Below are 23,330 nucleotides of genomic sequence, written 5' to 3'. Positions count from 1 at the left end.
TTTAGCGGTCCGATCAAATCATGATACTGCTCGCACAGGCGGTCACTAGGCATGAATATTATACAATTTAAAGGCCCACTGAGTCTTATTTTAAATTTAAAAAAATGAGCTTACATTGTATTTAAGTTAGGTATAATATAAATGAATTATGACAACACAAAATCAATCAATAAATCAAAGCTAAATAAATCGCTTTGCTAAAACTTCAGCAATATAAAACAAACTGTTCACATCTATTTATTACAGACTTGATGTAGCAATAATTAGAATTTCTTTAAATTCGGTTGATTTGCTAAATTGAATGAAATTTCAGCGTTTTCAAAGAAATGTTACAGGTATTTTACGATGATTCATCGACTTGAATGCTATGTTTAAACTCCAGACAAGTTTATTGAGATTATTTCATGATTTGAACAGGTGTTAATGTTTAATAAAGGAAACTATTTCAATATAATTATAATCGTACAAAAAAGATATATTACAGTTTTAATGGAAAATGCCATTTGGATAATTTGGCTATGCATACTCTGATGTTGCTCCGTGTAACACGTGATGTCCTCATGGCATGTCCATGCGTTTACAGATAAAAATATCAGCTACATTAGATGAATTCTTTATTTGCAAACTGAGAAAAACATCTTCGTGAGAACAATCGGAAGCGAACGACATATGTTGTTTGATTCTGTTGAAATCATCAAAACACCTGTCAAAACAGTAAATGTGAGCATTATTATGATTCCCGACGGTCGCATTGGTGAAGGGAAAAAATAAAGATCTATTTAAATGTTCTTAGAAGTGGTCACGCATACTTCAAAGATTTTTTTTGTTTCACGTCAGAATGATGAATCTACAACGCATCATTTAGCGCGAAATGTGAATTTTTAAAATAAACAAGACCAATAAAATAGAAACGTTACTATACTACTCATCTTTCGCTAAATGACAACGTTTTAGTGTGAATATTTTCAGCAGTGATTTGATAACCTTCGTACAAATGAATTTAAGACCCACTTTAAGATTTTGAACACCCAACTTTTTCAAAATTTCACAACCTCATTCATGTTTACAAGTTAAGACTCACTAGTGCGTGTGTGCACCAGGTGAGCTGATATCCGTATCTGAAACTCATATAAAGTATGCACAATTTAATTCAGATCGGGTGATCGAGCACGCCAGTCAGGGCTCTCCATACCCTTTTCCCCTCTTTACGTAGTCACGGCCCATCCAGGCCCTATTGGACCGCGCATTATCGACCATTAAAATGAACTGATCGCCGATTGTTATATCGGATATTCAATTTCTCTGCTCCCCACTTAAAAAAAGAGACATACGCGGGTTGCAAGCTTTCCGTTACCACGTTGCGAGACCTAACCGATAATCATTTTGCGTTAGGTTGGGGTAATCTTAAAACATTGCTTAATCAAACTATGCAAAAAATGAATCTTTTTTAATACTATCCATAATATAGTGAGAAACTGTTGGTACTTAGCAAAATTTGAGAAGTATATATTTTCCCCCACATCAAAGACTTAGAACCCTTCAAACACAAACAAACGTAATCATAAAAGACTTAAGATGATTTATTTTTTATTTCTTAGTTCTCTCCATTCATAAATCTCGTTTGAAGTTAGACTCGACAAGTTATAGACGAGAATCAAGTTTAGACTAGTGTAGTTAATTTTTTACTTTAGTTTATGCTCAGGTTTATTTCACATCCTCAAATATATATCACGACAAAATGAAAACACCGACACCATAGGAAGTGTAATTTCTGTATCAATATCACCAAAAATGCCTTTATTCATAATTTGCTTCTATTTCATTAAAGTGTCATTATGTTCATTATTTAATTGCCAAGTTGAGCTGAATTGTCTATCTTTCAAAAGATTGACTGTTGTAATGGTGATTGACTAACAGGTGACATTGGCAAATATTTAGGATCAAGTATAAATCTGTCTAAAATGTAAAAGAAAGTGCCCCATTACATTTCTGGTAAATTCTGATGGATATTTACAGAAATTTCCAGAAGCCATGTTAGTTATTTATCACTCATGCGAATGTGAGGGATTATGGAAAAATGTAAAGTTATTTTGACTTCCACCTGTTCACTCACTGTATACCCTTCGATGGGTATAGTGTCACTTTAATTTTATGTTGAATGGAAATAATGTTTAATTGATCCGTTTTGCCAGTGCTGAACTTTATGACAAAATATTCATTTACTTCTGTCCCATCATATATATCATACATAAAATGAATCATATTGACTGGTTTGCTGGTTTATGGACGGTACTGGAAAGTACAAGCTACTGTCCACGCATTCCCCATCGGCCTTTATTCAGAAAACATATGATATCAATCCGGTGATGTTTTAAACACAATTAAAGCTAGAATTACTTTTGCCTGTTAAACAGGCAAAAGTAATTCTAGCTTTAATTGTAGAGTTTATCATTTTGTCCCACATGTCTGTGATTTCTTTATAGTTATTACTAGCAACATTCAAGGCGCACTGAACATTAATTCTAATATAGCTAGCAAATTACATGCTGGTGCCATTTGTTTATCCATGATCTTACTTGAATCGGTCGACCCGGGTTCGATTCCCGGACGTCGCAGGTTACTTTCGTTGTGATTTATCATGAAGTCTTTTCTACGGTCATTCGCATTATACTTCTGCTCTTGATTGTACAGACGTCATCAGTTCCTTGCGAAAGTGAAGGCAACTTGTACTGGTAAACTGGTTGACAACCTGCGGTTGCTGAACTGAGTAACTCTGGTAAATTCAGTGTGGGTTACCGCCGTGATTCCGAGTAAAAACTACTACCACTACCACAACCACCACCACCGACACACCACGCTTTTCCCGCTGCTTCAACTGGAATGTTAGGGACTTTATTGTTTCTAAATTTATGTCACAATTTCTTTTTTATACTACTTTTATACGCTTTATTTAAACGTCTAACATCGGTTAGCTGCAGACTTGTTAAATTATTACAATGTGTTGTTTTAACTGTGTCATAAATAAACTGCATCCCCATGGAAAAGAAAGTATAAATATTCATAATGGAGATATCTTTTTACTTTACGAAAAGCTATCTATTTAACAAAGTTTATCAACCTCCAACGTTTCTTGGGTTGGCTGTTGATTTACTAATTTTATTAATTAATCAATTAATCTTCTATTTTATACTTTGTTATCTACAGATTGATACAGGAAATCAGAAATTACATTTTCCTATATTGATTTGTATATAACGTTATTACAAAAACACAAAACATATACCCAGAATTATGATCATGGACCTTCAGAGGAGCAAAACGCATTTAGAAAGAGATCAAATAACTCCACGTATTGACTGTTTTTAGTTGTTGTTGTTTTTTTTCTATATGGAACTTGTTTACAGGAAATATACAAATGAATGACTTTAAGTTCATTGCTATTTGTTCTTTCTTTGTTCTGGTATGACTCACTTCATAGACCTTGTGACGCACTTTGTTTATGGTTTAATAAATTTTTGTTAATATCATTATCATTATCTTCTACTGTTTTTTTAAAGCAAAATGAATCAAAGTCAAAACCAAATAATATTTTTCGAAACTTTGATAGTTTAGATCAATATTGAAATTAAAACATGCATCGATCATGAAAAGTGCAATTATAAATAAATGATAATATATTCTGATGTAAAATGATGCATGCTTGTAAATATGCTAAATAAAATATGTTTAAACTAAATCTGATGCTCAAATGAAAGTTTATCAACACTGTAAGTTTTAAGAAGCATATTTTGTAAAGATATTTTCGAATTTAACATTTCATGTAAATTAAGGAAGGTTATTAAAAAAAAATATGATAAAGTATAAACCAGTTCGTTTTATTTCCTTTATTTTTTGTTGTTGTTGTTTTGTTGTCTTTTTGTTGTTGTTGTTGTTGTTGTTGTTGTTGTTGTTGTTGTTGTTGTTGTTGTTGTTTGGAAATTGTTTTAGAAGAATAACTATAAATATAAATAAAAGTTTGCTTAAATGTATGTTACATCCTTAATTACAACATATAGGATCTTTAAAAGACAGGTAAATCATTTAAGTCCCCATGTAAATTTCTGTGCATGCAGCACATGAAAGCATGATAAACGAAATAGACATAAAATACAACCCTTAAGTTTTGAGTTTCTCTTACCGGTTGAAAAACTCATCATCGTGCACAAGAGGAAGGAGGAAATGTAAGCATTATCAATTTTTTATATTTTAGATGCCTATACAACATTGGTAATTTGATTTTATATAGTTATAAAATCTGCAAAGGAAAAGAGAATGTACATCTTCCCTTATGACCAATAAAGTCAGATTTCTTAATCAGGCCACTACCTGTCTCAGATAAATTTCATTTGATAATACAATTAGCAGTTTTTCATAGCTTCTTGGTATATTAGTTAAATTCATGTGAAACGATATCAATTCTGTAAAACAATTTTAAATGTGTCTGTCAATAATGTTCAATTCAATTCAATATCTTTATTGCATTAAACATTTTACAATGCTTATAGCACATACAAATATATAGATTGGCAAATGAAAACGTATCCAAAAAGAGAAAAAAAGCATACAAATTCTTTTAACAAATATATTTTTGTGTAAGTTTTTTTTTTACAAAGACTTGTGTATATATGAATATAGGTTATAGGTAATCCTGGCAACGCTATGACTATACTGGCTACCAGCAATATGAAAGGTCTACATCATTAATTTAAGACAGTAAAATATGGAAACGTTAATGGTTTTTCAAAACGACAAATTTGACAATGTTGCAGGCTCTTGCTTGAGACTGTTCATGGACTGCAGTGGTAAATGTCAGCTGCCGCATCAATCCCTGGCACTGTCTAGAACTTACTTCAAAATTCTATAGAATATGGTCACTAAACAAATACCAGAATTGTGGTCATGAACCTTCAACGGAGCAAACAATACTTAGAAAGAGGTCAAAGAGTTCTCTCTTTTTTCTTCTTTTTATGGAGATTGTTTACAGGATATATACAAATGAATGATTCATGTTGAAACTGTAAACATTGATAATAAGCTCGATCTTCGTGTCCGTCGTCATTGCTATTAGTTCTTTCTTTATTTAGATACGACTTACTACAAAAGACAGGAAACACATGAATTATTTTAGTCACCATGTAAATTTTTTTTTGCAGTACATCAAAACATAATAAACGTCTATTCTGCTTACCGCCTATATAAAAGGTCTACATCATTATTTTAAGATAGTAAAAGGTTAAAGGTTTGCCAAACAACAATGTTGCAGGCTCTTGCTTGAAACAGTTCGTGGACAGCAAGGTGCCGTCAACAAACCCTAGAACTCTTTTGAACATATTTTAAAATTTCAAATATGATATGGTATGAAAGTTTACAGGAAATATACAACTGAATGAGGCTATAAAAACCTGAACAGATTTAATATAAGCTTGTCTCTCTTGACACTGAGATCATTTCTATAAGAGATCATGAAATTGTTTTATTTTAGTATAGATGAACAAAGGAACTCATCGTTGTATGAAAGCTAGTCACCAAACTGGCAGAATAAAAAAGGATTAATATCCATTTGAGTCTCATTATAAGACACTTGACTGTAATAAGCTATATACAAACTCTTACTAGTTGTCGATTTAGAATTAAAATTTATTATTTAGTTGATAGATGCCTTTTTACATGATTGCACGGAAGTGTCACGTTCTTTAAACTTGCTGTATGAACAATTCTATTGACGATATACAATTCTAAACACATTTTATTTTCTTATTAAAATATTGAATTCCGCATTGGCTGACGATAGTGGCTTGCATTTATAACAGTTGTCAATGAAAGATTCAATTCAGCCGACCCTCCAACATTTTGTCGTATTTGTCCTTCAGCATTTCCTCTTTTGTCTATTCAAATACAAAAATCATATATACCCTTCTTTATTTTGTTTTGAATAAGAAAATGTGGATTCCCTAAAGAACGAAAATGTAACAAAAATGTTGCAGGCTCTGTTTTATAAGTTCTACGATTTTTTTGGATTTTTTTTTCTATAAAACCAAGATGAATGGCGATTAATTTGGTTGAGAACCGATTGGCAATTGATTGTTCTAAATAGAATCAGTATTTTAATAATGTACTAAAAACAATGATATAGACTGTCTTTCGTTCCATGGTTTCCAGTCAATATATAATTTTATATAAATACAATAGCAATGATATCAATGGTTAGTGCATTTGAAAATCACAAATATCGTGAAGAACACTTTATTGTATCTGCAGTGCAACATCTGTTTCTATCCATTAAAACGTTTTTAAGTGCATGCAGTCAGAGATGTTCTTTTTTGAAATCGTTCGGAACGACCTTATTGTTGTGTCTGTTGTACTTTTTGTTTAATTCTTGTTTACTGTGTTATTTCTTTTTTATTTCGCCGTTTCTACCGGTTATTCCAGTGCTCCTAAATTGATATTGGATATTTTCTCTGGTATTGGTACGCGTTTAACTTTTGAGGCATGAAGGAACACGTGACCTGTTTTTGGTACATGGAGGAGCATGTGATATGTAAACCGTACATGATTGGTTAATTGACCTTTTCGAAAACCTAGCTAAATACCGTTTGCCGGTACGTTACGGATTTACCTGTAGGGAATTAGTAAGATCAAAAAACTATTACGTGATATTTCTAATTTTCTATAATTATTTTACCGTTTAAGGTGGAAAAACATGAATGATGTGTTTGAAAATTATCAATGTTTCTTTAATATCTATCTCAAATTTTACAAACAATAAATTGTTTATACTGAAAATCTACAAAATTAAAATATTCGTAGTGGCATCTGCCATAATAAATAGAGTTATTTTCTGCGTTATTTTCTGCGTGAACTTGTGTGTTTACTCTCGGAATTATTCATAAAATGGTAGGCTTTTCTTAAAAAGGAATAATTGTTTTATGTTCGACCTTCTCTGGTCTTCAACGGTCTCCAGTTTCCAAAGACCTTCGTCTATAGTGATCGTTTATTCAATTGCCAACTATATTCCTGATACAAACGTTTATTTATTCCCCCCCCCCCCAAAAAAAATGTTAAAAATAGTTAAATGAAATATCATTATATCATTAAAATGTTCACCACAGGAAACCGTTTTACTTGTATTGTCTTTATGTTTTCTTTTTGACGATTGTATGAGTTTGCAGGTTTTATAATTCCGATTCCCTCTCAAAGACCTTTTCTTTTCGGTTTTGTCCATTTTTTTCCTTTCGGGTCTTTAAATATTCTTGGGTGCCACTCATAGATTTTCATAAAATGCACAACAATGTCACATATTGGGAGTTTCGTGATCATGATTATATGTCTGCATATATTACTGATTTCTATATTATATGTGTACTTATTTCCACATTTAAATGTTTCAATTTTACTTTAGTTCTAGGACAGAAAGATACATTTTTGTCCCAGTTTAGTCGCTTTGTTAATTTTATGTTTTGTTGTTGTTGATTTTTTCTCTTTTCTATATAAAGGTATAACTAAATTTAAAAGAAATGTAAATCATCTAAGCCCTTATCAAAATTATATCAAAACATGATGAACAAAATTTTACATAAACTACAACCCTAACCATTTAAGAAGTCAGTCGACCATTAAAAACATAAATAATTGACTATTATTCAATCAAACAAAGTGCAAGGGGTTTCGGAAGCTGAATTAACCTACTGATCTAAATTTTAAAGTTTTGAATTTCTCTCAACGGTTAAAAAGCAGTGCACTAAAGAACGGATATCAAGAATTGAACCAAAAAATAACAAGAATAAAGATCAACAAGGTAAAGGCAACGTTCACAGGACGCTGCCCCCGGACACACCAAAGTAGGACACCCAGAAGGCACCAAACAAAAACCTGTGGACACAAGGGCGAAAGGAGAGGGACATGTAATGTGAAATAATATAAACAAAAAGCCTTGTCATTATATTTATGTACGTACATGTCCATACAATATTGGGAACTTAATTTAAGCTTTGAAATCTGAAACGATCCAGCCAGATAAAGAGGGTATATACATACATTAATAATCGAGAAAGGCAGATATACGTTAATGTTCTGGGGGTGCAAAAAAGCACTGTTTGACTACAAATCAAGAAACGACAAATTTAAATTTTCTTTAGGAAATACAATAAGTCGTTTGTTGGTATATTATTTGTATTTATATGAAATGATTTTTCTATAACGCTCGTTTATATGTAGTTATCTGAAATGATGTGTATGTATTATAATTGTTATAACCTAAGATCATTGTATGTATTATCATTTAAAGTATTATGCACCTTTTGAAATTGCTTTTTAAGTCGTCAATGGTTTTAGATTTGTGTGACCTGAAGAGAAAACGGTTTAGTGGACAAATACTTGATAGTTGTAAACATGGACTTCATCAACCTGAACAAAGTCAAACTTCATGCAGTCTTATTCAATTTTAGGCCTACCTGATTACACATCAGTCACTCCTTGTGATTGAGGGGTTGACTATTAGGGTTGAGGAATCAGGATTGCAGCTACCGTTTATCCGTGATTGATCGTAAAAGGCGACTAGATGAGTTTGAATAATTGGAGTCTATGTATCCCTAAACTCTAGCAGGTCAGCTGGTTTTGACCCCTGGTGTCGCTTTAAGTTAGAAGTTAGAAGTAAGTAGTTAGTTTAGAAATGATCCATAATTTTACAATGTACGTGTGTCATTTAATAAAACATGAATTGATCACTTTTTGTAAAAACAAAAAAATGAAAAAGTACATCATGTCAGGAGAAAAAGAACAAATCGAGAAACTACTGAAACTGCATTTTTTCTATTAAGAATACTAGCATTGCTACTGGGTTTATGCTGACATAGTAATAGATTTATATCTTTTGCTCAATAACCAATTTTAATTTAAATATTTTTACACGGTTATGTATTTGCACTCTTCTTTTTTCAAATAATTTAGCAAGCAATTGTATAAGTTTCTATACATATATATATACCCAGCCCGTCTGGAAATAGGGATATAAAATGATACTGACAGCAAATTGGCAGATTCGTTTATTACCTTTGAAATAGAAACGGGTAATTAAATCAAGTGTTATTTTATAGACATGATTTGATGGCATGTCCCTGAATACCTACCTACTTTTAACGCACTGAAGTTTAGTTAGGATGAAGTACTAGTAGATCTATATAAAGATTATATAGAAAGTAATCCAAGGTAAATGAAATTACTGTTACTAGCATACTTTTCAATATTTGTCAAAATTGCACGGGGTAGATTTGTTTTCAATATGGTCCTTGATTAAAGTCTATCAAAGAGTTAATATGAAATCTCAGATATTTTTACATGGGATTCAGCAAAATTATTCATCTAAGCTTTGCATTTTTGTTTGTAAATTTAATGACGTCAGTGTTATTTTCTATGCTTGTTAAATTTTACTGGTTTTCACTAGCTCGAGACATTCCTATCTGAAGAATCTTGAAAATCGTGTCTAGCTTTTTTCAACCCATTATGCTGGTTCCCACATATTTCACAGGTGAGACTACTTACAAAAATTTGCTGTTATTTCTCCCCGAATGGGAACCAGACAACGATGAAGCATACCTGGAATTCCTGAATGATAAGAAGCCGAACAAAGATACAACCGGTGAATGTATTGATGTCAGGTAGTCTTTGGGGTAACACTAAACAGACTATAACGATTCTGCGGAATATTTGTAAAATATTTTGACATTTCTTGGAAATTTATGATGAAATATTTCTGAGAAAAAATAATATTTTTGAAAAGAAGCATAAACTTATTATTTTCATGCTCTAAGAGAGATTTAAGTTGGAAAATGGACACTTGTTTTACTATTTTCATTTAAGAAAGTAGCTTAATTCTAAGTTTAAAACATCAGTTTCTGGATTACACAAAACAGGTAGGTTATGTTGCTGTTTTATAACATTCTTTATATTATGAACGTATATTCAATACATGTTACAAGGCATCAAAAGTATAAGTATGTTCTTTACAAAGGCTTTGCCATATACTCCGGGTAACTAAGAACAGACAAAATTTATAAATTTTATATAGAACTGAATCGAACGGACCAACATTATTTAGTACTAGTGGTTGAACCGTCTCATTACATAATGTGTTAGATAAAAATAAAATGAGTGCGCAGGAACCATTCTTATTTACTTGTACTTTTGTTTGTTTCTTATAACAACAAGAAATCGAGATAAAAAAACAATAAACGATTAGATCAAACACCATAAAAACCTGTTAAACCACTAACAAAACGTGATTTAGTTTTATATTTATATTTCAAAATAGAGCAAATGTTTATCTATACTGTAGTCAAATCGCGTTGCGAATGTATCAAGCAATCGTATTTTACATGTTTAGAGTTTCAAGTTCATATTCTATTCGTTTCATATATATAGTCAGTCCCTTCCCGCTGTGGGTTTGAAACCCGCTGAAAACTTCGAATTCTTTCACGCCATGTGCCCCGGTTTTTGTCTAAAAGAATGAACAGATGGGCACCTTTGGTCTTCCTCCATAAGTAAAGTTTGACCAGCGGTACCCCTACATATGGTACTGCATAAACCATTTATTAATAAAATCAAATCTATATTACATTAACAAATGTGTGTACAGTATAAGTGAAGATAATTGGAACAGTATACTGTTTCAGTGCTATTTTAGGCGACATAAGAGTGAGGCAGTAAAAACAAATGTTTTCGAATCACTACACTGAGTGTAGTGTTTGCAAAAAGTGTAATTATTCGCTTTGAATAACTACAAAGAATGTAGTGATTTGTTTAGAGATAGTAGAATAGAGTTATAAGATTTTTAGTGCAATAGTGTAAGTGTTGAATGAATTGTAGCGTTTTAAAACAGTGTTTCTATTTGTTTTGAATTACAGTGTTGATTCTATTGAAAAGGCGATTCAAATCGATAAAGTTGAATATACAAATGTAATAGCATCGAGAACACATTAATTATATATTCGATATTTTTGTTAACTTTTTATTAATACATATACATGTACAAAGAATTATAAACAAATCGATATCACAAGCACCAGTAAACACACACTATATACATTTTCTCTGTACATTTCTATCTTAAAACGCAAACAGGACAGCCTAGCTCGAATGTGTTCGAATGTGTTCATACTGGTAGTCTGTAGGAAATGTATAATTGTTATTCTGTAAAATATCTTAAATGATAATCTTTCAATCTGGACAAAATCATCACTTTTAGCTGAAATGTTCAAAATATGTACTGACTAAATAGCGAACAGTGCAGACTAGCTATGATCAGATATCATGGTCCTGTCGGCTGCTCTTGGTCTGCGTAAAATCAGTTGCCAACAGCAAGCTGAGGGTTAACTGATATTGCACGGTTCGAGTAAAGATGCGTATAATATATACTGTAATAATACTGGTATACTGAAAAAATCCTTAATACAAACCGAATAAAATAATTATAAAATATTAAGAAATTCTAGTCCTCATTAAGAAATGGATAAGGAATGGCTTTTTTGTCTTAACTGCTCGTGGTAAGATATTTTGTATTTTTTGTAGTGTGAAGAGGAAGATGCCATGTTAATGATGTAAAAGTCTGAATAAGTTTTTGTATGCAAATGTGTTATATCTTTGAGATCCAATATTTTTTTCTCTTAATATTTCAAAAACAATATTTTTTCGCATCCTACGGAGATTATTTGATGTCGGTATACCTGTTAATGCTGTAGCTGTTGTTATTGTTACACCTTTTGCTGGTGATTGTTGCACACGATAAATGTTATATAAACAAAATGATAGACGGAAATAACATTGATAACGTTAATTATCTGATCCAGGCATACAATCATGCACTCTTTTCCGGAAATAATCAGATCAGACCCGTACCTGAAATTGTTTCTGCGTTTAACTGTTTAACTGTTTGTTTCTGCTACGCACGTGCGTCTAGATTTGCATCAAGTCTTTATAGATTATCGCATTGTCACTTTTGAAGATTCAAAAATAAAAATTCAAAGTTTGGCAACCAACAATTAAGAGCCTGGTCAGAAGTAGCATTGCACCTTGTGTCGAAAATAATGACTAGGGTATTTAAAGACATTTATAAAATCTTTATTTTACATCATTTATTTATAGTAGTCTAGGAAATACATTGGTACTTCAGTTGTCATGGTTACGTAATATGTTTTTTAAAGATTTGTAAGCATCGTTTATGTAAAGTGTAAGAAAATACTCGTATATTTGTAGGTTATAACCTACGTCCGATATATATACATATAATTTGTCACTGAAGAAACAGGCATAGTCTCAGAGAAACACAAAAGCACTGCAGGTATTAATTAGGTTGGTAATAGGTGGGCTTTGATTGATGCTTTTATTATTATTATTATTATTATTATTAATTCACCTATAACTCATAACAATTACATTTACATTTATATACAATGTCAATATTAGCATGGGGGGTGGAGGGGAGAGAAAATGGGGTCGTTCCTTAACTTAACTGTATTGGGAAAGCATGATATTAAACTTCGAAAATCATGATCATAATGATGGGGGAACTACTTAGTATACCGTAGTGCTAAGCAATCAAAATATCTATGATATATTTTATTACTTTCAGTAATATTACATGGGGAGAAACAATCGAATCTTTTCTTATGATTAATAAATACCTGTACGTTGCCAAATCACATATACATTTAGAAACTGCATCTTTTATTGGCTGCTGCACCAAAAGATAAATTGAAAATGTACATTAGATGAAACAAAATGGCCTTGATACGGAATGGCTGTGTCTATAGGGAAGTAAAAACGTAAAAAAGCTGTTAATTACGAATAAAAAATTTCAATGTTTCTTATAAACCTCCAGAATCTATTTAGTGAGACAAGTTGAAGGAAACCTCCTGTTTTATAAGATATTAATGGAAATTATTTTCATGTTTTTGAGGGAAATGGTGCACCAGATAAGGTTGATGTTTTTTGATATTTCGCTGAACTTGACATATGAATGGAAACGCTCTGATCTTATCTGATAATCATATGCACTCATCCTTGAATAAAACATATTACCTGATATTATCTGCCCATTGCCCCTGGCTAGACTAATAGGTATATGAATTTTGATGTACATGTATATATCTAGAATTTTAAAAAACATCTTGATCGCAATTTTAGTGTAATCTTTGGTAATCTTCATATAGCACCAGTGAAAGAGGATTGGTCTATATACAATGGGTATATTTCCATAAATATTTTTAAAAAAATTGATAAATATAGAAATGTATCATTTGGATATTAAAATGAGATGAAATATTGCTTGAAAAAAATGTTGATAAAGTTCTAAGTGATTATAGTATGAGCATTTATATGAATAACAATATTTTGTTCATGATTATTTGCTATACAAATAAATTTAATACAGGATCATGTATCTCATACGTGCCAGCATCTTCCATAGATAATTATTTCGTGGTGTGTTGTTATTTTAGAAGGTCCTATAATTCTAGAAAATTGTCGTACATGTTTTCTTTGATGTTAAAAGATGGAATGAAAAGTGAATAGTAGAATTTTAGTAATTCAAAGAAATGCTGAAAACTGATTCCACTACAGGTCATGTGGAATAAAGACAACATGCAAAGTCTTTTCAATATGTTAACGGTTTTGTTTTTTGTTGTTTGTTTTTTTTTTCAGTCAAAATTTATTTAACCTGTATGTACGAATATATTAAAATTCAAATCCAAAATTCAAATTTTATGGAATATACTTGCATGTGAAACTTATAGATATGAATGTCGGAAAATAGTATACACCGGTATTCCTTTCATTTTGATATTATTTTTCTTCTGTATTGCCGTAAAACTTCGGGGCGAAATGGGGAAATGCATTTTGCGTAGTAAAAAGCTAACCTCGTTCATTTATCTTAAATGTTTATATCCAAAAACTAATCACGTAATCTCCGTTGATATTACAGACAAGAACACTGATCTCTATTTCCCTATGTGGTCCAGTGTACTTGAACTTATTTTATTTTTCTGGATTTCTTGTTAAAAATGTACTCCTACGATGAATTCTAACAGGGGTAACTAGGTTTACAGAGGGTTGGATATTGCTCATAAAATCTTTTTAGTATTAATCAAGAATTATACGCCCAAAAATTGATAAACAAAACAGAATATAGCAACGAAATTCCAAAGTTTGCATTTTACCCCAATGATTCCGTACACAAGGTTGCCGAATGATGAAATACTGATGTTGAATGGGCTGTAATTGTAGGTAGCATCTGGAAAACAGGTACTGCTTTCAAATTTCTTGGCAAAGAAAATGAAATTGTAACTAAATGATACATAGATAAGTGGGTATATTTGTTTTTACTAGTGATGGTATATGCGGTTACATAGCAAATTATGAGAAATAAGGCACAAGCAAAGTGGACTTATTATAACTTCGCATCTCTAATAACTCCCATTTGATTCTGTTCAAAATAAAAAAAATGCAAAAAAAGGTTGACAACTGTTGCCTGTTTGAATATAATCATGTTCGTTCGTTTATATTTGAGACTGTGTGTTTATAAGCTTTTGTTATTAATTAACGTAACTCCACCGAGGTACATAGGCCTGAAATATGGAATTCATACATAGATCAACTAGGGCATTTAAAACGGAATATTATTATTATTATTATTATTGTTATTATTTTTATTATTATAATGATGATGATAATGATGATGATCATGAATATGATAATGAAGATGAATTGATGATGAATATGATGATGAATATGATGATGATGATAATAATGAAGATGATGATGATGACGACGACGACGGAGATAACGATGACGATGATGACGACGACGACGATGATGATGATAATGATGGAAATTCAAATAGTTTACAGCTGTTATGAAAATCGCCATTTCTATTCCAATATAAACAGTACACAGCTGTTCGTCTGAAAGGAAATGAAGCGAGTAATAGAAGGTTGTTATGTTTATATACATGTTTATTAATGGCAGACATTCATTACTTACCTGTATCTACAAAATCTTCAGGTGGCTTCTTCCATTCTTGATCAACGGATGCAGAAAAACAGTTACAGCTAGCTGCGTAAGAATAAATTTCGTGCATGTTTTGCATACTTATTCGACAACTTGAGTTTATTTTAAGACGCTTTCAAGTCCTTTGTACTCACGATTAAAACACATCTTACGAAAATTTGTCAGGAGTATGCCAACTTGGTTTCCAAACATACTTGATGTAATACTGTAACCCAACGAATATTCGCGACCAATTAATATTCGCTTTATTCGCGGATGGCCACGAAGCGCGAATATTTGTTTGCGCGAATAAGTCCGCACGATTTCGCAGAGAAATTTTTATTTTAGACGTTGTTCATGCAAAGCTACTTGACCGGATATATTCGAATTTTCTGGGCACCTGTTTATAATAGGAAGTAATGAAATGTTATGAATATTGCCATAAAGCAATAAAAACACAAACTAAGTAAACTACTACTATTTTATAAATATCAAAAGAACTCTATGTCAATATAGCAATCAAAATAAACATCCACATTTTAATACAGTTCATGAACTATTGTCAATCACGTTATGTATAGGGTACTATACGGAGCATATGTCAGTTTTAAGTTTCTTCATATTTACACTTCTATACTAAGTATTGTATCGACCTGTTTGGACCCTATAAAATAAATGTTTGAATAAATCGTTTGACAAAAGTGGGAAAACTATCGAGCATCACAAAAGGCTATTGTTTTTGGATCCTATAAAATAATAGCATCACAAAAGGGTATTGGGTGTACATAATTACAAACAGTGAAATACAAGATGGTTTCATTTTACCCGTCCAACTTAACAGCCTGTGTAGCTCAGTTGGTTAGATTGCGGACTCATACAACATACTTTTCTCGGCGTTGGTTCGATAGGTATTTTTTTCTGAGGGTTTATTTTTTATCAACCACCCTTTTAACGACATGTTTAGAAATGTGTTGAATATATTGTCTTGAAGTCAACAAGATCTTTGATTTAAACATGAATGTAAAGTTATTATTTTTCAATTAATTACTGTGATAAAAACAATGTGATAGATATATCTGTGATAAATTGTCTTAATTTGTTTTGTAATATGACATATATATATAAACAAATAAATCAATCAAAAAAGAAGACGAACGATGCGTACATGTACATATATAGAGAAAATGTTTTGCTGAATTGTGATCACAATTCACTTACCAAACTTACCAATACAATATAAGGCTAGCGTATTGTTAATCCCATTTAAGACACCAATAATGACCTCACTTATTGAAGATTAATAGTCGGCTAATGGATTTTACAGCCCCATCGGACTTTCCAATCCGCGAATTTTTTTTCGGAAATCAAGAAAACGCGGAAATTAATATTCGCGAATATGTCCGACCTCGGCAAAACGCGAAAATTTGTATTCGCGAATATAAATTGGGTTACAGTAAACTGCATGAAACCAAAAATATTTAAGCAAACTCTTTTTCAATATTTTATTCTATAAAATGTCAATAAAATTGAGATGGACTGTCATAGTTCATTTTAGAGTTGTTTGTTCGACTTCTGGTTTTCCACTGGTTTCACGTATTTGAAATCCATCATTATCGAGCATCGGTTTTCCCTTTAAAACAGTTCATTATAAGAACTTATGCAAACCACTACCTCTTGATTAAGATCACCCGTTACAATACAGCCGTTTCATTTCCCATTTTAAATGGTTTGACTATCAGAACCTTTGCTAATCACCATCTCTGGATATAGGTAACATATTTCAAACCCGTCTTAAACGATCATTATTTTATTTCCGATATAAATAGAACACATGTTGAAAAAAAAATATGGTCATTTGCACCATATACATAAAAAAAACTGATCCTGCTGAATCAATTCGGAACTACCCTTTAAGTAAGTGGAGTTTCGTGTCATATGGCGGACAATTATATATTTTTGTAGGGCTTGTGGGGCTTTTCTCAGTTGATTCGTTCCAGCATAAAAAAATATGATTATAAATATATGATTGTACCAAATAACACATTTCTATAGTGCCAATGACATTACACATATTATAGTGTAGCTGTCCTCTAGGACGTAGGTTATTTACGTGACCTCTCGTTTATTCAACGTGTACAGGGATTGTTGTTTTCTTTCCGGTTTTGCTCACACATCCATCCCTACCGTCCGCTATCAAGTCAGAACTTTTTTTTAAATTTTCCCTTTCGTCCATATTAAAAGACGAACAAAACCAATTAAGAAAATTGAAAGTGATTAAGGTTTATAGTATCAGCATTGATAAACAAATTTACGTTCAGGTTACTCTATTTCGTTGAAATTGTAGATGATTTTGCATGAAAAAGGCTAATAATTACATCGGAAACTGGTTGCTAGATATTCAAAGTTTAGGACAAGTCAGTTTTGTTGGATTGATTTTCTGACGAGTTCGTTTTGGATGTAGTACCTTAAATGAAAGGTGTATCCTATCTGTGTTTTTCTTTATGTTTTATCAGATAAGAAAGACACATGTTCAGCTGCTGGCCTGTATGTAGGAATTTAATGAGGCGGGTAATTTGCCAACCGTATATAACTACTATGCGTGCGTGCGTGCGTGCGTGTGAAGATTTCAGCCGAAGGTGAATGTGCTTTGATGAATATAAGGATATATTCTTTCTTTCTTCCTTTCTTTCTTTCTTTCTTTCTTTCTTTCCTTAACGTCGATTGTAAGACATTTGAGCCGCGTCACGACAAAACCAACATAGTGCGTTTGCGACCAGCATGGATCCCGACCAGCCTGCGCATCCGCGCAGTCTGATCAGGATCCATGCTGTTCGCTTACCAACTCTATTACAAGTAGAGAAACTGATAGCGAACAGCATGGATCCTGATCAGACTGCGCGGATGCGCAGGCTGGTCTGGATCCATGCTGGTCGCAAACCCACTATGTTGGTTTTGTCGTGACACGGCTCAATTTTTGTTCATATTTCGACTTTCGGTCCACCTAAACGGGTTTTCCTGGAAAACTAACAAGTTTAATTACTAAGACCGACTATAAATACACGTATGCATTTACTGAACGAGTGATCATGGTTATTATTGTTTTACAAACTACATGTATATATATCTCTTAAAAAAATTAATGATTTTCGACATTTTGTAATTTACAAAAGCGATAACATGTAGTCCAAATATTGAGGAAACTAGAAAATCGTTAAATGGGCTTGAAATAAATTTACAGCTGTAGACCTCACGCAACTTTGCTTTAATGTACGTTCTCACTTACTTGCTATAAGTAATCGTGAATATAAATTGATTTGTTTTTAAATAAGATGCGGTAAGATGATATTTTCTGCATTTTATTTCCCATCTTTATCCCTATCATAGTTTAATGTGACAATAAAATTGCTGACAAAACAGAGTGCTCTTTGTAACATCTGTTATTTTAAGGATCACTTTTTATAGTCACAATTGTTTTGATATTTAAAGTGGTAAAATAAAATATTTATTACTTACAAGCAACAAATACATTTTTTACAATTACTGCTACATCAGAATTAAAAAGACACTAAGTTAGATTGTTTAGTTAATTGCACAGTGTATATCTATTATCATCTTGAATTCCACTTTAAATATTTCAAGAGTGCAGATCAAAAATAAGACAGTAGTCAGTATTTAAGCAGAACTAAGATGACACCTCCAGACCTTTCAGAAACCAAAGTATGTTGATATGTACCATATGAACGCACTGTAGGGTTCTTTTCATGATTTTGACCCCAAAGACTGTTTGACCCCAAAGTGCGTTGTGAAAATTTTTGTGTTGGACTCGAACGTGCGTTTGACCCCAAACTACTCCTACGTGATAAATGACATGTATGTTCAAGTTGTTCTAGTTTACTCGTAACAAACAATTCATCCTCTCATGCCTTCTCAATGTCTATAAATGTATTACAGGATGGACATTGAAATTATTGGAATTGAGTAAAAAAGGTCAAAAACGGAAAATACGGCTAGGCTCGGGTATGCTCTTTGGGAAATTTCTTTAAACTGTATAATAGTTCTTCCCAAAACAGCTAGCATTCTATTTTCTTCAAACATGTCATAGCCTTGAAAAATAAGATAACTGCCTGCATTACATGCACTGTCTTGATTTATGTTCAACTTTTGAAATAATTGCCTTTATTAGTGAGTGAATGTGAATGACATTATTCTTTAGTTTAACAATTTTTGATTATTCATGATGAGTGTTTTAACTGGGAGAGGGGGTTCCTGTGGTCCTATTAGATTGTTTGTTTATTTTTTTCTCTCTTTCTTTTTTGTCGGGTTGCGTTTTGTGAACGCCGCTTATGATGCCTTGACGATTATAGCGCATATATTTCTCGTATTTTCGAACCGTTTGCCATTTTGAATGGTTAAATTAGCACGAATGATTTACAATATCCATAACGTTTGAATGTTGTTAATTGCAATATCTTACATAAAGCATTTCTTTCGCGTTTAGACCTACTGTTTATTTTTCATAAAGTTGTCGGGGTCCACAATTAAATGACAGTTTGTGGAGTTGCAGAGTTTTTAGTAAAATAATATTATGTTCTTAAATCAATTAATCGGACCTCATTTAAATATTTAAATGAAAAAATGAATAAAACTACTCTCTCAAACCGTACATTAAGTAAAACTATACGTGATGGGTACGGCTATTATCAACTCTGTTCAGGAAGATATTTTTTTCGTTTTCGTTTTTAACAAACAGCGCGCTTTATCTTTTTCTGATAAAAGAGGCTACAACTCTTGTTACAAAAAATCACTATCGCTGATATATCCTAAGATTTTACCCACACGAACACATTTCAAAGTCCAAATCAATTAAGACTCATCTCTCAACAAGTAACCTAATTATATTCCCCAGACACGGTGCCGGGGTACCTTGGAAAAAATGTTATCAAAAGTTCGGGGAAACCTGACATCAAAAACGAAATTATGCCAATTCACCTGTGGTTTCCAAAACTGAGATTTTTATCATGGAAAGTTATTTCAAAGCTCTTGTGATAACGAACAGTTTATATACCCCAGGAATGTCTCGGAAGTTTTCATTTCTAATGGACGTATTACCTATTGGATTTAGTTTTTTTATCAATTTGTTGGAATTTTAAAACCACTATGAATCAGGTTGATTTCGAAATAAGCTTAGTTAATACATTTTTTCTAGTACAAAGAGATATATGTTATGCATTTTTTCTAGAAACATATGATACTATATGTAATTGGTAAACCCATTTTATAAACACAATTTATACATATTTTCCTACAAAGATACAGTTGTGTTGGTGGACGAAGTTTGTTTATTTTCTTTCCTGGAAAATTATAATATTTTTTAAGACGTGATAAATGCAGTACTTCTTAGACAAATTATGACATTTTTTGTGGACGTAGTCAATGCATTTTTTCCTTGAGTATTCAATGCATTTTCTGGAAGTGTCGTAGTTTTTGCAATTTTCCTCCGTAAAAAAGGATATTTGTTGTTAAACGTAGTTTCTGCAGTTTTTCCCGGAAAATGCATGATATTTGTTGGTAAACAACTGTTCCTTGTAATAAATGATAATTTAGGGTGGACATAGGTTTTTTTTCTAGAAAGACGTGGTATTTGTTTTCGGTTAAAAATATTATAAAATATACGGTTTATATCTACTGATTATGATCAATCGCTTCAACTATCAGAAAAGAACAGGATATACACTATCATAACCAGTAAACTGGTTAACACAATCGTTTTTTACAGTCTTATTAGCAGAGCCAGCATAATTATACTGGATATAATCACATTATCTTTGTCTAATTGTTTTCATAAGAACAAAGATTTGCTGAAATAATATTATTTGAACAACAGATGAATTTTAATCATATTTTGTTTGATACATTTTATTGCACTATCCATAAGCTGCAACGAAAGCCTTTCCTTTTTTTTCTATTTTTTTTATTAATTTTAAAGTTTATTTTAGCATTGTGTATTTTGCCGTGGCTGTTTTTAAGTTTATTGGATTCATTTCATTCATTTTTTGTCTCGTTTCTGTATCAGAAGTTGTTTTGAATTATAAAGGGATTCTCTAGCAGCAATTTTTTTATTTTTTCTAGTGAATTCAGGAAAACCGATAAATTGTTTGATCTCCCGTTGGCAATGAGGTTTTAAATTTTGATTAACTTTTCACAAAACAAACAAATATCTGTTTCAGCAAAATACAGGTGAATGAAACTTGCACAAAATTCGTAAGAGAAAGGTAGACTAGGCGGAAACGCATGTGGTTTATTATCTAGGTATGTCATTTTCGTAGATTAATCTGGGTACTGTTTCCTTTTTTCAGACATTTACTGCAAGAAGAATTAAAATACGATGGCAAGATTCCGTTCAGAGCTAAGTGTTCCCATTAAACGAGACGAGATGGACTTCCAAGATAGACAAATAAAAGTATGGGAGGACATGGAAACTAAGATGGAAAAAAGAAAGAGAGAATGGAGCGACGATTTTGATAAAATGAGGGACGAATTTTTTACATTAAAACCTGGACTTGCAGATAGACGCGCTAGTACTATCGGATTAGATAAAATTGGAGCTCTTAGGACTGTATATGAAACAGAAGCGAATGGACAACAGCGTTTTAAAGTAAGATTTGATGTGAGTGAATTTAAACCTGATGAAATTCAGGTCAAAGTTCAAGATAACAAGGTGATTGTTTACGCGAAACACGAGGAAAGAAATAACGCACAGACTGTTAGTCGAGAATACAGCCGACAGGTTGACATACCACCAAATGTCGACCAAGAAAAGCTACAGTGTGTCTTAAGTAGAGATGGAATCCTTACAGTTGACGGTCCTGTGTTCAGCAATCAGCTTGTTGCCCAGCACCAGGTCTTGCCGATCCAACAGGCAGTCCAGCCTGACCGAACTCTACAGCTTGCAACGCCGGTTAAGAACCCGATTATCACGGAACCGGACGGTACGAGAAAACTTCGTCTCACTGTCGACGCGGGGGAATTCCGTCCAGAAGAAGTTGTAGTCAAAACAATGGAAAAGAAACTGGTAGTCCATGCAGAACACGTTGAGAAAACTGCAGGGAAAACTCTTCACAAGGAATTTAATAAAGAATATGAGCTTCCGGACAGCGTAGATCAAACGGCGATTACGGCATATATCGGAGACGAGGGCAAATTGATTATTGAGGCGCCAATTAAGAACCAAGTAAGAAAGTATTCCGTCACACAGAGCCAAGATGTAAGGAAAGTTGTTGTTACAAAGGAATCTACCGTCACTATCAATGATTCACAAAATCGCCCTATGGTCACAATCAATGTACATCCAAGATAGATAACTCATGCTTCAATAAATATCACAGCATTACCACGTGACAAAAAATGGATCTTATCTAAAGAAAGACTGAGAAAAAAATCGTCCGACATTTAAAGCTTTTGATGGTATAGAATAATTCAAGAAACTATAGAGAAAACTGGACCTAGAAATGAATACATGTATAATTGTATGAATGTAAAACATACAGGAGAATAGCACATGCTAAATATGTTAAGTATATCAGCGCATAAAAAGGGGGAAATAAATTAAGTTTTTACCGATGAGTTTAACATTCAATTTGAATCACATAGAAATATGTTAAAAGAAACGAATATACTTAGGATCAACTAATTTACATATTTTGAAATAAAAAATTGGATTAAAGAAGAAGGAAAGTTTGACAGGAAAGTTTTGTGTACAAATATAGAATATAGTTATTGTATAAAGTAGGATATTTTCGTTATAATTTATTAAATTAAAAAAATATATGTAGCATATCAGCACAACGTTTGTGTTCAAAAAATTAGAAAAAGAAATATATTAATGTGCTTTTGAATAAGTTATTTGTACATAATACTCGTTCGCGCTTTGTCTTAGATATGTGGTTGTTTCAAATGTTATGTTGGAAATAGTTCTGATTCTGCCAAAAAGATAAAACTTTAACACAAAAAAAGAAGATAGATCTGTACCTAAAAACAAGTGAAGTTACCAAAAGATGGTTATATGCTCGAAAATAAAAAGACACAAAATTTTTGCTAGATATGGCGATCAGTATGGCGACATGAACCGGATTAAATGCAGATTAAGATTGTTGCAAGAACGTCGCAAGGGAGGTAACTAATGAATGAATGGAAATTAAATTCTCTGAGAGTCATGTATCTTTAATTTTTCTAAAAATATTTTTTTCGAGTGCATG

General features: G+C 32.2%; 1 protein-coding gene across 1 annotated transcript; it reads left to right on the top strand.

Moving 5' to 3' along the window:
• Positions 1-9,660: 9,660 nt before the first annotated feature.
• Positions 9,661-22,499, top strand: LOC132740294 (uncharacterized). The gene is made up of 2 exons (XM_060728173.1): positions 9,661-9,947; positions 21,432-22,499. Exon 2 carries the CDS (start codon positions 21,461-21,463, stop codon positions 22,430-22,432), a length of 972 nt encoding a protein of 323 aa, XP_060584156.1. The 5' UTR covers positions 9,661-9,947; positions 21,432-21,460; the 3' UTR covers positions 22,433-22,499.
• Positions 22,500-23,330: the final 831 nt, after the last annotated feature.

The sequence above is a fragment of the Ruditapes philippinarum genome, unplaced genomic scaffold (assembly GCF_026571515.1).
Source record: "Ruditapes philippinarum isolate M1 unplaced genomic scaffold, ASM2657151v2 ctg3279_1_1_1_1, whole genome shotgun sequence".
Classification (NCBI taxonomy): Eukaryota; Metazoa; Mollusca; class Bivalvia; order Venerida; family Veneridae; genus Ruditapes; species Ruditapes philippinarum.
Note: the sequence above shows the minus strand (reverse complement) of the source record. Positions and strands in the feature narration are given on the sequence as shown.